At 40.6% G+C, this 17,143-nt stretch overlaps 1 protein-coding gene across 15 annotated transcripts in view; it reads right to left on the bottom strand.

The window, feature by feature from the left end:
• EMSY (EMSY transcriptional repressor, BRCA2 interacting) overlaps positions 1-14,089 on the bottom strand; it is a 110,549-nt gene extending 96,460 nt beyond the window's left edge. For 10 of the 15 annotated variants that reach the window (XM_019037534.4, XM_063693393.1, XM_019037536.4 and 7 more), the window contains exons 1-4: positions 10,669-14,088; positions 8,686-8,794; positions 2,716-2,815; positions 1,287-1,361 (exon numbers count right to left, since the gene is read on the bottom strand). In XM_019037534.4, the coding sequence (XP_018893079.3) occupies positions 1,287-1,361; positions 2,716-2,815; positions 8,686-8,755 (245 nt within the window). In that variant the 5' untranslated portion in view covers positions 8,756-8,794; positions 10,669-14,088. Of the gene's footprint in view, positions 1-1,286; positions 1,362-2,715; positions 2,816-8,685; positions 8,795-10,668 lie in introns of all 15 variants that reach the window. The other 5 variants (XM_019037535.4, XM_055356844.2, XM_055356847.2 and 2 more) reach the window with 2 other exon arrangements.
• Between the last annotated feature and the right edge of the window lie 3,054 nt (positions 14,090-17,143).

Below are 17,143 nucleotides of genomic sequence, written 5' to 3'. Positions count from 1 at the left end.
ACAACTAGTTGCCCCACAATACCTTTCCAATGCTTCTACAATACTAATTTGTTTCTAAGTGCCTCTGAATGCAAGCTAAGGTTTACTACTTTATTCTCTAGCACATAAATTTCCTATTACCCGTTCTCAAATTAGAATCTAGGCGCAGTTACCATTACTTCTAGAACACCCCAATTCAAAAGCTTAGAGCAAATTAAAGAAGGAACACATTGATTAATATTTGAGTGTTTCAACCATGTTAGCCTAGCAACTAGATTACTAAATGTCTCTAATGGAAAATTCCCAAATTTCTACAGTGCATACCTACCACTGAAGAATCTCAAAATTCCAGAATAAACAGCTCAACCTTCAAACTATGTTGTTGAAAAGGTAGCACCCCATTTTATGTTAAGTAAAATGAGGGACAGTGAAGCACAAGATGAAGCTCTTTGGGGTCAATTCAAATATTGCCAATTGACTTAAATACAATGTTTAAGTTATCACATTATGGAAATGCACTGAATTTTTCCCTTCAGTTTGATTTAACATTAAAACAAAAAAATAAAAAACAAATGAATTATACTATAACATATTTTATGAAATGTTTTATCATCTTGTATAAACATTTAAAGGCTAATTTCTGTTCCTCTGTATTCTTTAGGAGGCACTGTCTCCATACATACTCAATTAAGGCTTAATCCCTGCCCTCAATCCTCTACCACCCTCCACCCCTCCTCTTAAATAGTTATAATGATCAGAAAACAATTTCGTAAGAATCTTTAATCGTTTTATTTTTTGGCTTTTTAAAAATAAATTAAGAGATGTTATATTCATATTTCTTAAAGACAGAACACAAATTTTACATTTTTTTCTGAATCTCAAAATACATGAAATAATGAGTCAGATATCAAAAAAGTTACAACGCCTATTTATAAGGTAATAACATATCAAATACCATTACAAAGAACCTCTAAAGGGCTTTCAATTTTAGGGGACACAATACTTTGTTACTGAACTTGGCCTCAAGTAAGTGAATCATCTGCTAAATTGTGGTGATTTTTAGTTAGACAGAGATTACATTGTAACAGGATTTGACCCGAGTACTTAAAGCTTGCCTAACCAAATGCAAAAAAAAACCCAACTGAATAAACAGTTAATATCACTTTTACTGCTATGATCAGGATCCCTGAGTATAGAGATATTGTTACTTAAAAGACTCAGGAATCTGCTACACAATAGGAAGACTGTTTCAAAACTGTGTCATACTATGTCATAAAAAATCAGGGATGGTACGACTAATGGCTTACTTATGTGCAATTGTTGTTAACCGTTCATCGTTTACTGCTCTCCGAACTTCAGCACGGTGGCGTTCTGTTGAGATGCTATGAAGAAAAATAGCCATTATAGAACTCTGCCAAGCAGGCAGCTCTTTCTATACTTTCATTAATGTTTAAGTCAACTTTTTTGGGGGAGAAGGGGGACAAGACTGCTTTGTGAAAAGATATAGACAGGAGTCTAATATATATATATATCTTCAAATGCTTTAACATCTTAGAAAAGGATTCATACTAATTCTGTGTAACTGAAGAAATATTTAGTTGCAAATTAGAAATCATAAGAAGACAAATTCAGCCTGATATCAAGGTATTACTTCCAAATCTCAGAAATGTCAGACCATGGGTAAGATTAGCAGAGCTTCCTGCTATCTAAACATGCAAACAGATGCTGAATGGCTTCCTAATTGTGACTGCTGAGAAGAGGATTTTGTCACAAGAAAGTTTTCTAAGGTCTTTTCTAAGGCTTAGGAGTCTATAATTTAATGTTCAATGAATATAATAAACAAATGGAGTGGCAAGATAAGCTGTTTCCTGTGGCTATATGCTATACAACTTAACACCAGGGTAATATTCCTTTATTATTCCATACTTTAGCTGCATATCTTCTACATTACATTATGTTACCAATGGTAAAAATGTGCTTATATTAATCCTGATTAAACACATGTAAAGTTAATAATAGTAAACAACTTTTTAAAAGTTATACCCATTCCATTCATAAATACTCAATAAAATGAATACCACTCTTCAAATTGTATTCCATACTATTTAAGCTAAATCTCTAATATGGACCAAAACAGAATTAAGAGGCTACAAAACAGAATTTATGAGAAATATAAACAACAAACAAATACAAATTGTTAACTATGAAGACAGTAAGATTGAGAATTTGGCTTAATAACATCCCTATATTAATGTTAAGTAACAGGAAGAGCCTCTTCCATATTTTCACTTAAAAAAGACTATGTTTAAGGCCATGACCACATAATCACTACCCATTTATGTAAATTAAGGCATCTTCCTCACATCACCTCTTCCCTCCAACAAATGCCACTCTAGATCATCATATCCAGTTACTGCTCTTCTTTCCTTCACCTATGTCAAAAGCACCTCCCTTACCCAGGTGGGCTAAAAGTAAGACAAACTGCCTTCAAGTCTTTCTGAAGAGTTTGCACGCTCTTCATTCTGGATTATATTCATTCTGGATTACACAATAAATGGTAAATTATACAATTTTCTGTAACAGAGCACACAACTGGGATGGAGTCTCTTAGCACCAACAATTTGAACACCTCTGTTCTTCAACTTAATTTGACAGTTACTTAATTTGAGAGTGATAAGTAATCAAATCCCCCAAAATGAAATTTCTAGAGTCTCACAAACATTTACAATAATTTACCTAAGAACTTTTGATAGTTCTCCAAGAAGATCTTTCTTTTCCTTGGTGAGATCCCCCTGTGCCCGAAGTGCACTGATAACTCCAGCATATGCCTCCAATTCTAGAAGAAGAAAATTATTTTATCAAGATAGGCCTTTAATATTTTAATACTATGGCTATGTATAGTGAAACTTCAGGGCAAAAAAAACTAAAAATAATTAAATACAAATATTGTTTTAAATTCCTTTCAAAAATTTTATCTAATAACATTAAAATGTGACTTTTATAATTTTATATTTGTTTTTCATTGCCTCACAGAAGTCATGTATATAAAATGTTTAGGTAGAAAAATCTAACAGTAGATATTTTGTTTCACACATTGTCACTAAAAAACATATAACACAAATGATACCAACAACTGGGAATAGGCACCAACTGATGTAACAAGGCTGAGACATTTTCAGCATTACTAAAAGGTATCTTCATTAATCAACTCTTAAAATAATTCCTTAGGCTTGCCTAAGAATTCAAACTATATTCTACCTCCCTCCTGTGTAATTGAAAGTACTGTAAATAGTATGCAATGGAAAAAATATTGGAACAAAATATTCTGGCTCCAGCACTGCCACTTATTAGTTATGTGACATTCAGCAAGTCTTTTCTCATCTCTAAACCTGTTTCCTTACCTAGAAGGGACTTTGTAGGTACCCTCCAGAAGCAAGATCCTCTGCATCTATAAAAACTATCATCAAAATGACTAATTGGGAAACATAAACATGAAATGCTCTTGCAGCAACTAGGACATAATATACTGAATCCTAATACTAGACATCTTCATTTCACTCTCTCCACAGAATTAACCATTAAGAAATAAAACTGTCAGGCCGGGTGCAGTGGCTCATGCCTGTAATCCTAGCACTTTGGGAAGCCGAGGCAGGCAGATCACCTGAGGTCGGGAGTTCGAGACCAGACTGACCAACATGGAGAAACCCCCGTCTCTAATAAAAATACAAACTTAGCTGGGCATGGTGGTGGGCGCCTGTCATCCTGGCTACTTGGGAAGCTGAGACAGAAGAATCGCTTGAACCCAGGAGGCAGAGGTTGCAGTGAACCGAGGTGACACCACTGCACTCCAGCCTGGGCGACAGAGAGAGTCCGTCTCAAAAAAAAAAAAAAAAAAAAAAAGAAAGAAAACTGTCAGTCTCCAGGACTGGTTAAAAAATAAAACCAAAAGTCCCCAGTGGCCTCCAATGAACTACACATGCTCTCAGTGTCGCCTTTGTGTACTACCCTAGTGTAGTACCCTCCCACATTGACTCCAGTCTTGGCATATGACTTGCTTTGGCCAAGGGAACAACAGCAAACATGACACAAACAGAAGCTTGCTAAGTACCTGCACACAGAGCCTTGCTCTTTAGGAACCAACTTTGAGATCACCAAGCTGTGAAGAAGCCCAGAATGAAAAGCCACATGAAGAGAGAGTCCAGCTACCTCAGCTGAGCCTAGTCCCCATATAAGCTACCACTGAATACCTGAAAGGACTCAGACAAGGCCAGCAACCCACAGAAAGGCAAGAAATAATAAAACAGTTGTTTTAAACCATTAACTATGAAACAGATATATCTGAGTAAACCAAGAATGGAGGGAAATAAATGTCCAAACTAGAGTTGTTTTCGTAGTCAAGTTATGAGTATTTGCTATTTGCCAATACCTGACACACAAGAGAAACTCAAAAAATGTGAGCCAAATAATGAACAAGTGCCCACAGACTAAGTACTACACCAATAATAAACTAATAGTAGCATTCAGTAGATATTATTCACAGTTCTGTCAAAAATAAGCTTTATATAGAAGACTGGGCTGGGCTGCCTACCTTAAATATTTTTACATTAAATAGAAATGTCTGGCCAGGTCCAGGCACAGTGGCTTACACCTGTAATCCCAGCACTTTGGGAGGCCAAGGTGGGCAGATTGCTTGAGTCCAAGAGTTTGAGACCAGTCTGGGCAACATGGCAAAACTCTGGCTGTACAAAAAAAATACAAAAAATTAGCTGGGTGTGGTGGTGCACACCTGTAGTTCCAGCCTCTCAGGAGGCTGACGTGGGAGGATCACTTGAGCCCAGGAAGTCAAGGATGCAGTGAGCTGTGATCATGCCACTGCACTCCAGCCTGGGCAACTGAGTGAGATCCTGTCTTAAAAAAAAAAAAAAAAAAAATCTGGCTAGGCACCATGGCTCACACCTGTAATCCCAGCTCTTTGGGAGGCCGAGGCAGGAGGATTGCTTGAGCTCAGGAGTTCAACACCAGCCTGGGCAACATGGCAAGACCCCATCCCTACAAAAAATTTAAAAATCAGCTGGGGGTGGTAGTGCACGCCTGTGGTCCCAGCTACTCAGGAGGCTGAGGTAGGAGGATCACTTGAGCCTGGGAGGTTGAGGATGTGGTGAGCCATGTTCATGCCACTGTACTTCAGCCTGGGTGACAGAGTAAGACACTGTCTCAGAAGAAAAAAGAAAAAAGGAATGTCTGGTCCAACCAAATGACCCTAAGTTTAAACATCCTGCATGTTTAACCTGTGTTGGATACTATGTAGACACTTCAATGGGGTGGTCACTCTTGAAGGACAAAGCTCTGCTGCTCAGAGTAGTGAAGGAAACACTTAGTTTCAGGAAACATGTTTCAGCTTTTATCGGACCCAGAATAGAGTCCAGAAAAAGCACTAGGGATAACCAAGAATGCAGTATACTCTAAATGTTTACGCCTTCCCCCATTTATGAAATGTTTTATTCAACAGATCAGTATTGAGTCCCATTATATATACCAAATGGTGCGCTAATCCTGCCCTCAGGGAGTTAAGTGCAGAGGAGAAACATCATCTAGCGTAGAAGCAGAAGCTTTAATCAGAAAGAGAATTGTGTGCCAGGCAGGCAGGGAAAAAAAAAAAAAAGCAAATGTACAAAAGAAATAGAGTAAAAGAACAGATAATGTTTCATATTATTCCAGTAACTTCCAGTAACAGTCAGTAACTATGTTTGAGAGTTTTACACTAAGGGCAGTAAAAATATGTCTGTACTTGGATAGTCCCTAACTCAAACCAAACTACTAATTGAACATTACTGCTACAAGGTATGATGGAGAATATTTCTAGGAACAAAATCCCTATCCTCAAGGTGATTAAAATCCAACAAGGCACCTAAGAAATATATCCAAATAACTATTTTAAAGATTTTAGTTCACACATGGAAGAGAATAAAGAACGGTAAAAATGGAAAAGTAGTTTGTGGCCAGACTGAGAAAAGCCTCTATTTCCAGTCTAAAATGTTTTTATTTGATAGGACTCAGTAATTGATTGATTGTGGGAAGTAATGACAGAAGGCAGTCATATTTTGCAGCCTGCAAAATGTTTAGGAGAATGGCAATGCCATAAAAAGAAATGAAGAGGTCAAAGTGAGGGAATAGTTTGAGAAAAATGAAAAAGAAGTTCACACTTGTGACCTGTGGAATTTATGATGATCAAGACGTTACTTCAGAGAAAATAAAATTAACTAAAGAAATACAACAAATATTTCTGACATTTCAAGTCTAAGAAGTCATGTACAAAATCAAGAGATGGCAACCTCACACACACAAAACTGGGACTCTGAACACAGTTACCACAGCTATAGGATCCACATCACTTCCTCCTCTTCACAAGAAATTCACTCATTGTAAAGAACCCTATTAGCTTCCCAACCTCCTTCACATTTGTTGATGTCCATTTTGATGGGTATCCTTAGATCCTCACATACCTCAAATTTAGTTGAATTTCTGGTATTATTTTTCATGCAATTCTATCACAGTGTTAATATAAAAGTAGAATAAAATAACAAACACATATGAACATTCCAAAAACGAAAGATTTGCCAAACCATTTATATAAAGCCCTCAATTTGGTCCATTAAATCAGCCATTCAAATACGCTATAGTCCATAAAGCCCCGTGTTGGAGCTACAGCTCAGGAATGATCACAAAAATAGGGAAGGGGAGAGGCAAGACAGAGAAAAGGAAGCATTTATCTAGCACTGACACATTCAGTATATATAAAGAAATTCTCTATCCCAATTTCTTTATATGTATGTAAAATCTAAGTATTTAACATCTTATATTAAAATGATTTATAACTATTTTTTAAAGGATACAGCTAATTTTTAAAAACTGTATGTACCTTTTCTAAACTTTGGACCTAGAGTTAGCATTTGAAGACAATTCAAAGGTTTCATTATTATGATAATAAGCCAACGGGTGGGGAGGAAGTCTTTGGCAAATCACTATCAAAGCTCACCTCCCAAAATGAGGGGTCAATGAAGATGATATTACCATACAAGATGACTGTTTTATATAGAAGCACTCTGCAGCAACATTACCCACACAGCTCTGACTAAAATTAGGAATAAATTTAGACTTAAAGGTTACCATTTTTATATTTAAACATAATCTCTCAATTCAAAGGCCCCCAAGCCCAGAAACCCCAATCCAATCTACTGTCTTTGTGATATGTTCTGCAATTTCAGCTATTAAATAAATACGAGTCCAACTTTATAATCGGCAACTAACAAGTTATATTAATTGTATGCAAGTGTAGAAAACTATCTTCAGATTAGGACTAAAAGTTTGGTTAAAAAAAAAAAAAGATTGACATCCCCCACACCCTCTCCAAAAACAACTCTCTTAGACTTGCTTTAAAAGATGCTGCTAAAAAGTGATTTGAAATCCTCATAGTGGCCTTGGGTGGAATAAAAAGGACAGGCAGGGCCAGAGCAGCTATGATTCTATCTGATTTACAAAGAAAAATTCCCAACAAAGATTTACTATGATGGGCCCTTTATGTATACTGTTAACACAAGTAACAAACTAATGAGGCAGATAGTGTTATCCTCTTTTTTTTTTGTTTTAACAAAAGTATCAACAAATTTAGGAAGAATAAATAACTTGTCCTTGGTCACATGGGTCATTTGTAATAATACCAAGACCCCAGGTCTGTCTAAATTCAAGACCTATACTTTTCCTTTAAAATCACAGATATCTAAATAATGCATATCCACTGCCAAAACATTTAATCTTCTTTTTCAAATTATTTTTTTCAATTATTTCATTTATTGTGCTAGCCAGAGACTACAGTGGTAAATAAGACAAGGTCCTCATAGTCTAAGGCAGCATTTCTCAACCAAAGATCCTCATTTGAACTACAGAACACAAAATGATTTGAGTAATAACTCTCTTTCTCAATTTTCCCAAGGAAAGTAATAACTAATAGCACTCTAGATGCACAGGGCGAAGTTAGTTCTTTACATACAATGGATACCTTAGCATTAGGGTTTAATTCTTTCCCTCAATGCTGGTTGAGAAAGGCTGCTGTAAGGGAAAAGAAGCACTAAATAATAAATCACAAGCATAAAATGTGTTTTATTATTGATAGTAAAATATAATTTGAAAAAGTGAGCACAGCTTACATCAACTTAGAATTCAGAAATAGTATGTAATTGACACATACAATCATGAAGGTTAAGAGTATGTTAAAGTGAGACTGAAAGCATACTCCCTGGTTCAAACACTGACTCCATGTCTATCACCATTACCTTGGCTTCTAAGCTTCATCTGTAAAATGGAGACGAGACAAAACAAACAAACAAAAAACACCTACCTTTTAGGCTTTCAAAGGACAAAGCTAATTCTTAAAATATTTAAATTAGATGTTGTATAAAAAAGACTCAGAATAGCCAAGTAGCCCTCAATAAATCTTAGTTACTAGTATTATTACAATTCACACACCTACTATTTACAAAGCACTATGTTAGGCACTGAGGGAAACAACAATGAGTAAGATGGGAACTGTATCTCCAAAGAATTTCTGATGTAGCGTGAGATATGACATCCACGCAAACAGCTATGACCTAGGCAGAAAGGGAAAAAAGGTATCAGAGAGAGGTAAAAAACAAACAATGAACGTCATACCCAATTTTCGAAGAATCCTTTTGCATTCATCCCTGCTGAGATCCAGAAGGGTTGGCCACACAACAGGCATTGCTGCTTCTGTTTGGTAGCCCCAAAGAGCTTGTCCTCCCTACCAGAACAAAAAAAAAAGTCAAATTACCAAAGTACCAAAGTACATTCAAGGGGCCACTCACCTGGAGATCCAGTCACAGGCTAAGAAGTAAACCAAAAAGATATTACTATTTTACAATCCTTTCTCACCACCACACTTTCCAACTTTTGACAAATCAAGAATTAAGTCATTTAAACTATCACAGTGGAACGAACACAGGCTTTAGAGCCAGACACCTCTAGGTTTCTAGTCCCAACTTTTCAACTTACTGGTTGGGCCTAAGCTTTACACATCTATAAAACAGAGGTAATACCACCCAGTTTGTTACGCGTATTAAAGAACATTATATGTAAAGTTCTTTCATAGTGGCTGGCATTTCATTTAATAAACAGGTGGTACTACCAACCTTGGGCAAGTTGACTCCTGTCAGCTTCCTCATTTATGAATTACATGAGATAAAATTTGTAAAGCTCCTAGCAAGTTAAAGAAAATAAATAACTCTCTCCTCGTGCTCGCTTCGGCAACACATATACTAAAATTGGAACGATACATACATATATATATATATATACACATATATATACACATATATATACATATATACACATATATACATATATACACATATATATACATATATATACACATATACATATATACACATATATATACATATATATACACATATATATACACACACACACACACACATATATATACTCTCTCAAGTCTTAATGGAATATGAATTTTGATCCTGTAGTTATTAAACAGCCATTTACCAACAGTTGAGCTGCCAGGAACTTACTTATAACTGGGAATTTCCTAGTGTAAAAGACAAAAAGACACGGCTCTGGGGGCACGCGCAATACCTGCTTAGCACAGAGTAGAGCCGCTGTAAGTATTTGTTAAATGGGTAAGTGAATTGTTGACGCGACTGAGCAAAACGAATGGATGAATGAATGAATGAATGAGCTCACTGTCTAGCCTAGAAGTCAGACACCGAACCGAAATAACTGCTATATCCCGTTCCAGGCGCTGGGGCTGCTAACTCCAACTCTGTGTCCCGAGGTGAGCCCCCCTCCCCCTACTTCCCATAGTCCTCTCAGCTCAGAACCAACCCAAGGCAAGAAGAACTGGACTGCGCGCCCCAGCCGGCAGTATGACATAAAGAAAAGGGGTGGGGAGGAGGAAGAAGGGGCAGAGCCAAAGGAATCCGCTCCCTCCACAAGCCAGTCCCCGCCTCCCGACAGGATCTTGGAGGCGGCCGGCGACTGCTGGAACCGAGCACCACGTCACGGCATCCCGGCGCGTCCCAGCCAGGGGACCCCAGAGCGGGGCCGCAACGCATCGGAAACCCGGGCAGTAGTTTCCGGAGCCCGCTCGGGGAACCGGGATCTTGTAGGATCCTTCCCCACTCAAGTGTCAAGGAGACAAGCCCGCCCCGCCCCCTCTCCAAACACGCACTCCCTAGCAGCACCACAACAAGAGCAGCCAGCCCAGGCTCCTCACCCGGGCCTCTCGGCGCCGGTCCCAATGTCAAGTCCACGACCCAAGCCCCTCTGGGCCAGTAGCTGTTGTCAGGGGTCCCGGCCGGCACCCGCGCCTCACTCCCTCCCCAGCGGAGAGGACAACCGAGAGAGAGTAAGCCAGCGGATACCCAGCCAGACGACCTGGACTCACCGGGAGTCTCCCAGAGCTTGACCCCCGGAGTCCCAGCACCAGGCCAGCCAGAGTCCCCCTGAGTCCACCCCGGGGAGCCCCACGATCCCGTTAGGAAACAACGGAGGATGGGGCTGGGAGCCCCAAGCCGGGCTCCGAATGCTTGGCCCGGCGCTTCTCTAGCTTGGCTGGCCTGCCAGCTCTTCCCAGGACCCTGCCTGAGAGTCACCCACCTGCCCGGCCTTTCGGGGCTCATCTAAAAGGCTCCTCCGCCAAGACTAGGGGACACCAGGAATTGGGTTTGTTTGCGGTGCCTCTGAAGGGGCAAGATGGCGACAGGTAACAGAGCGCAGGCGCAGCCGCGCGCGGCCAGTCGGGAGGTGTAGTTCGCCTTTCCCGCCTTTCGGAGAACAAACACCAAAAGGCCTCCATTCATCTTGTCCTTCTTTTCCTCCGCGTTATGAAAGAAAACGACAGACATCGCGGAGGGTGCTGGGAGTTGTGGTCCGAATCCAAACTCCAACCTCTTTCGCTCCAGGTTTGCTGTCGTACGCGCAAGGAAGGCCGGGATTGTAGTTCCCTTGGTTTCTCCTGCATACCCTCCTGTCTCTGGCTTCGCGCGCCTCTCCTGGGCTGCCGTCTCCCAGCCAATCGGCTGCGCTCTCTGCTACGTGTGGCGTCACACGTAGCGGCCAAGATGGCGCTAGCGGCTGGCGCAGGGGCTCTGCTGCGACCTTTACGGTAGTGAGGTTAGGGATGATGGGAGAGCAGCTTTGTTCCTGAAGTGCAGTCGAGGATTAGGATCGAGTTTCTTCGATCGTGAGGGCAATTATTAGCGGCCTCTAGCCCCCCCAGATGGCATCTTGAGGAGAGAGAATCCACGCTACGAGAACTAACATAGTGGACATCGCAGTTGTCCGTAGCCGATTTGCGGGTTACGGAGTTGTTGCAAGTAGAGAAGGGGAAATCCGAGCGTTCTCGCGTTGGATTTCCTCCACGTGTGAAATGGGAATGGTAGTGATATCTCGTGCTATCTCTGTCAAGGGCAAGAAGGAGAAGGAATTTATTTGAGGCCCTACGACGTGGTAGGTTCACCCTCAGCCTTTGTTCTTATTTCATCTTATTTGTGGAGAAGGTCTTTTCGTTCCTATTTTACAGGTGAGAAAAGGGGCCCAATATATAGTTATTTGCGGCCATAAAATAGAAGCCAGTTGCCTGATACTGAAGATTCAATGAAATCTTGTGATTGACTTCCCTCTTTAAATTTTGTACTTTGGGTAACATCGGATCCGGTAGAAACGCTCGTCAGAAAGAGTTTTTAATATGCATTCTACAATTTCCAGACATAGTTTCCTTCTTGAAAAATTGGGTTAATACTACTCTATAGGGATCTTGTGATGCACCACGTAAACGTTGTAAGTTGTGAACCACTATACAAACGTATGAGACTCTTCATGTTCTTGAGTGGAACTGTAGGTTAGGAAGAGAAGGTAAATAACAGCATTTAAGTTTCCTACTACTATTTGCCCATTAGCTAAAAATACCCTCCGAGGTCTAGGAAAGTCACTGTTGTTGAAACCCAACCTACACCTTCAGAAAATCGTAAAGTGGAACATATTAATCACCAGGCCCTCCCTCCGCTGTCTACCTGATCTTCCTATGCATCCAGTTGCTTAAGAACTCTTGGAAAGATAGTAAGTGAAATCTTCATAGAGGGTTTTTGTACTTTAACATATGTTATTTGATTTGAGCCTCGCAACATTTCAGTGTGACATGTACGATTAAGGTCTTTCATACTATGAATGAGGAAAACATAGATGTTCCAAGGACTCACCAAATTTCACGGAGCTAGGAATTGGAAGAGAGCTAGGCTTTGTAATCCCAGGTCTTCTGACCTCCAAATGTCCTTTCCTCTACAGTGAATGTCAAAATGACAATGAATGTCTACTCCTCAACAATGGAGTAGAAATTGAAAGACAAGGGGCTTATAAAACTGACTCTGACCTTAAGAAGTAGCATATGAGTGATGAATTATTATAGTCAATCCTTGTGCTTACTAAGTGCCACATACTGGTCTAAGCATTTTACATAGTAATTCAGTCCTTAGAACAACTTTATGAGGTGGAAACTTTTATTATCTCTAATTACAAAGGAGGCAACTAAAGTCTAGGAAAGAAGCAAAATAGCTTGCCTAAAGTCACACATAAGTAAATCGTGGCTCACGCCTGTAAACCCATCACTTTGGGAGGCTGAGGCAAGTGGATCATTTGAGGTCAGGAGTTCAAGACCAGCCTGGCCAACATGGTGAAAGCCCACCTCTACTAAAAATACAAAAATTAGCTGGGCGTGGTGGCATGTGCCTGTAATCCCAGCTACTCGGGAGGCTGAGACAGGAGAATTGCTTGAACCAGGGAGGTGGAGGTTGCAGTGAGCCATGATCGCTCTACTGCATTCCAGCGTGGGCAACAGAGCAAGACTCCATCTTAAAACAAACAAAAAAAAAAGGTAAAGCTGGGATTTAAACCTGATTATGTTGGCTCCAGAGCCTATGCTCTAGACCAGTGGTTCTAAACTTTAATGGTCAATAGGAACCGCTTGAGGATCTTGTTAAAACGCAAATATTGGTAGTATAGATATCAGGTAAGGCCTGGATCCTATAGTCCTAACAGGCCCCCAGGTGATGTTGATGGTGCTGGTCATTACATACTACAGTTCACATCTTCCCTTTTCTCCTAACCATATTTATTTTGCAGCCAGAAACTACCTTTCCCATGCTGCCTGTGACTGCTTTATAGTCTCACATGTTCCCAACATGCTCTTCCTTAAGGATTAGACTCAAACTTTTTCCTCAAAAAGCTTATCCTGCCCCTGTCTTTCCCTCTAGGATAAGACAGACATCCCTGCCTCTGCTCCCCTACCACTTAGTGTACACCTTGTTACAGAGCTCAGAACACTGAATTATGGCCATTTATTTGAAAATCTGCCTGGCCGGGCATGGTGGCTCATGCCTGTATTCCCAGTACTTTGGGAGGCCGAGGTGGGCTGATCACTTGAGGTCAGGAGTTCAAGACCAGCTTGGCCAACATGGTGAAATACTAAAAATAGAAAAATTAGCCGGTCATGGTGTTGTGCATCTGTAGTCCTAGCTACTCTACTCGGGAGGCTGAGGCAGGAGAATCTCTTGAACCCAGGAGGTGGAGGTTGCAGTGAGCTGAGATTGCGCCACTGCACTTCAGCCTGGGTGACAGAGCAAGACCCTGTCTCAAAAAAAAAGAAAAGAAAATCTTCCTGACTGGACAACGAGCTCTTTGAGGAGAGGAACCAATCAGGTCTGTGTACTGTAGAGCCTAGAATATAATAAGAATAATAGCTAATACTTACATAGGACTTTCTGTATTCCAGATCACGTTATACACATTAACTTGTTTAATCTCTACTATAACCTTACAGATACTTTTATCCCCATTTTATGAATGAAGAAACTAAGGCATAGAGAGGTTAAATAGCTGGCCCAAGGTAACAAGCTTGTAAGTAACAGAGCCATGATTTTAAATAAAAGCACTTTGGCTCCAGGAAATGTGTGGTAAATAAAATGAGAGCCACTCTACACTAAACCAAAGAAGAAAAACTGAGACTTACTATCCTATTAGACATGATTATAACTACCTCTAGTCTGGGAAAATACACAGAAATCTGTTCCCCTGGCCAGGTGCGGTGGCTCACGCCTGTAATCCCAACACTTTGGGAGGCCGAGGCAGGCGGATCATCTGAGATCGAGAGTTCGACACCAGCTTGACCAACATGGAGAAACCCCATCTCTACTAAAAGTACAAAATTAGCCGGGCATGGTGGCACATGCCCGTAATCCCAGCTACTCGGGAGGCTGAGGCAGGAGAGTAGCTTGAGCCCAGGAGGCGGAGGTTGTGGTGAGCCGAGATCGCGCCATTGCACAGCCTGGGCAACGAGCGAACTCCATCTCAAAAAAATAAATAAAAATTTTTTTAAAAAAGAAATCTGTTCCCCTTTGCTGGATTTACTTTTTTTCCTTTCTGTCCTGGACCCCATGGTTATTTATTTCAAATTCAGTCTCAATCAGTACTTTCAAGTTTATTCAACCATCTCTGTCCTTCCATTGACCCCAAAATAGTCCTCAACCTGTGATCAGTTTCCCATCTTTCCTCATGTTTGATATAGCATAAGAAAAATTATCCCAAACTTTAGTGACTTAAAACAAGAATAATTTTTTAAAATTTTATACAGTTTTTGCATTTTCTATTGGAATCAAGAGTGGCTTAGCTGGGTGGTTCTGGCTTGGGGTCTCCCATGCAGTTGCAGCTATCTGAAGGCTGACTGGGGCTGGAGGATCAGCTTCCAAGGTACCTCACTCACATTGGTTGGAAAGTCAGCAAGGAAAGAGGCCTCAGTTTCTCACTATGTAGACCTCCCTATAAGGCTGCTTGAGCATCTTTGGGATATAGTAACTGGATTGCCCCAGAGCAAGTGATCCAAGAGTGTTACAGAAGCTATAATGTTGCAATATGTATACAGAGAGATTTAGATATAAAATCAGATTTTATATATGTTTGTATAAATGTATATAAAACTCACGTACTCTGAAGGTGAATTTGTACAAAGCAGTAAAGCTAGAACAACTGGTGGGAATAAGTTGAAATAATACTGCGTAGCGTTTATTACAGACCCATTATGAAAAGAACACCTTGCTTATCTTATTTAAACCTTACAACATTCCTATGACTTTGTAATTATTGTTCCATTTTACAGTTGAGGAAACCAAGCCCTAGAGAAAACTCATTTGTCCAAATTCAAATATCACCAGAAGCCCCGAACACACAGGTATTAAGGAAGTCTGGTTATCTGTGATTCCATAACCATTGCTGTGGCCTAAATTATCTGTTTTGCTCATGAATCTCCAATTTGGGTGGGACTTAGTGGGGACAGTTAATCTCTACTCCTCTTGACATCAGCAAGGGAAATTTGAAGACTGAGGTCTGGAATCTTATGAAGGCTCGTTCATTCATAAGACCAGCAGTTGACATTGGCTGTTGTCTGGAATCAGTCACAGACCCACCCAGGTTCAAGGAAAGGGGAAATAGATTTTATCTCTTGATGGAAGCATAGTAGCATCCTGGAACACCAGAATATTACTATGCTCATTTTTAGAAATATCAACTGCCATAGTCTATCTTCTGTCCACAACAGTTCATATTCCTCCCACATGCAAATGGACTCATTCCTACCACCCAAAGTCTTCCCATTTTGGCAACATGCTTAGGTTTGAGGTCCAAGATCTTGTCACCTAAATCAAGTCCAGATATGGGTTAGGTTTCTTAGGTGCAGTTGCTTTCAGTGTAAAGACTCGGGAACTAAAGAGACAAGTTACCTTTTCCCCACACATCCAACATACAATGGTGGGACAGGCATGGAAAAACCACTGTAGACCTTAATCAGAAGGGGGAATAAAGGAGGCACGCCAGGGCCACTGGTTCATAACAGCTCTGATGCTAGTTCCTTGATCAGGAATGATCTCTAGGAATGATTCTCTACAGCTTTTGACTCTACCCTCAAGCCTCTAGGTTACTCTCTCAGAAGCATTAATGATCTCTAGGAATGATTCTCTACAGCTCTCGACTACCCTCAAGCCTTTAGGTTCCGCTCTCAGAGGCATTAATGAACTCTAGGAATGATTCTCTACAGCTCTCGACTCTACCCTCAAGCCTCTAGGTTCTGCTTTCAGAGGCTTTATTTTCCATAAAATATAGCCAGTGTTTGAGACCAATTATTTATATATTTATTTATTTATCTATTTATTTATTTATTGAGATGGAGTCTCACTCTGTCGCCCAGGCTGGAGTGCAGTAGCACAATCTCGGCTCACTGCAACCTCCACCTTCCAGGTTCAAGTGATTCTCCTGCCTCAGCCTCCCAAGTAGTTGGGACTACAGGCGTGCACCACCATGCCCCACTAATTGTTGTATTTTTAGTAGAGATGGGGTTTCACCATTTTGGCCAAGCTGGTCTCAAACTCCTGACCTTGTGATCCACCCGCCTCAGCCTCCCAAAGTGCTGGGAGTCCAGGCGTGAGCCACCACACCAGGCCATGTCATTGTATCTTTTTTAGATGGATGAATATTAAATTTATTTATTTATTATTTTTTTTGAGATGGAGTCTCGCTCTTGTCGCCCAGACTGGAGTGCAATGGCATGATCTCGGCTCACTGCAACCTCCGCCTCCCAGGTTCGAGCAATTAACCCTGCCTCAGACTCCCAAGTAGCTGGGATTACAAGCATGTGCCCCCTCATCCGGTTAATTTTTGTGTTTTTACTAGAGATGGGGTTTCACCATGTTGGCCAGGCTGGTCCTGAACTCCTGGCCTCAGGTGATCCACCCGCCTTGGCCTCCCAAAGTACTGGGATTACAGGCAGGAGCCACTGTGCCCAGCCATGTCATGATACCTTTTTTAGATGGATGAATATTAAATTTAAAAAACAAAATGATCCGTGTGCATAGAAGGAACTATAGGGGAAAAAGATCAATCTGAAAACAAACTATATAGAACAGCATACCAGCTTCATACTAACATGGTAAAAGCAGAGGCTTTGGGTAACCAAAAAGTATGCTTTTTAAGCATGAGAATAATTCTAAAGGCTAGCTATATCTTTTCTTCCTTCTAAAAATAATTTCAGTTA

This window comes from Gorilla gorilla, chromosome 9, assembly GCF_029281585.2.
Source record: "Gorilla gorilla gorilla isolate KB3781 chromosome 9, NHGRI_mGorGor1-v2.1_pri, whole genome shotgun sequence".
NCBI lineage: Eukaryota > Metazoa > Chordata > Mammalia > Primates > Hominidae > Gorilla > Gorilla gorilla.
The sequence above is the reverse complement of the archived record's forward strand: the minus strand, read 5'-3'. Positions and strand labels throughout refer to the sequence as shown.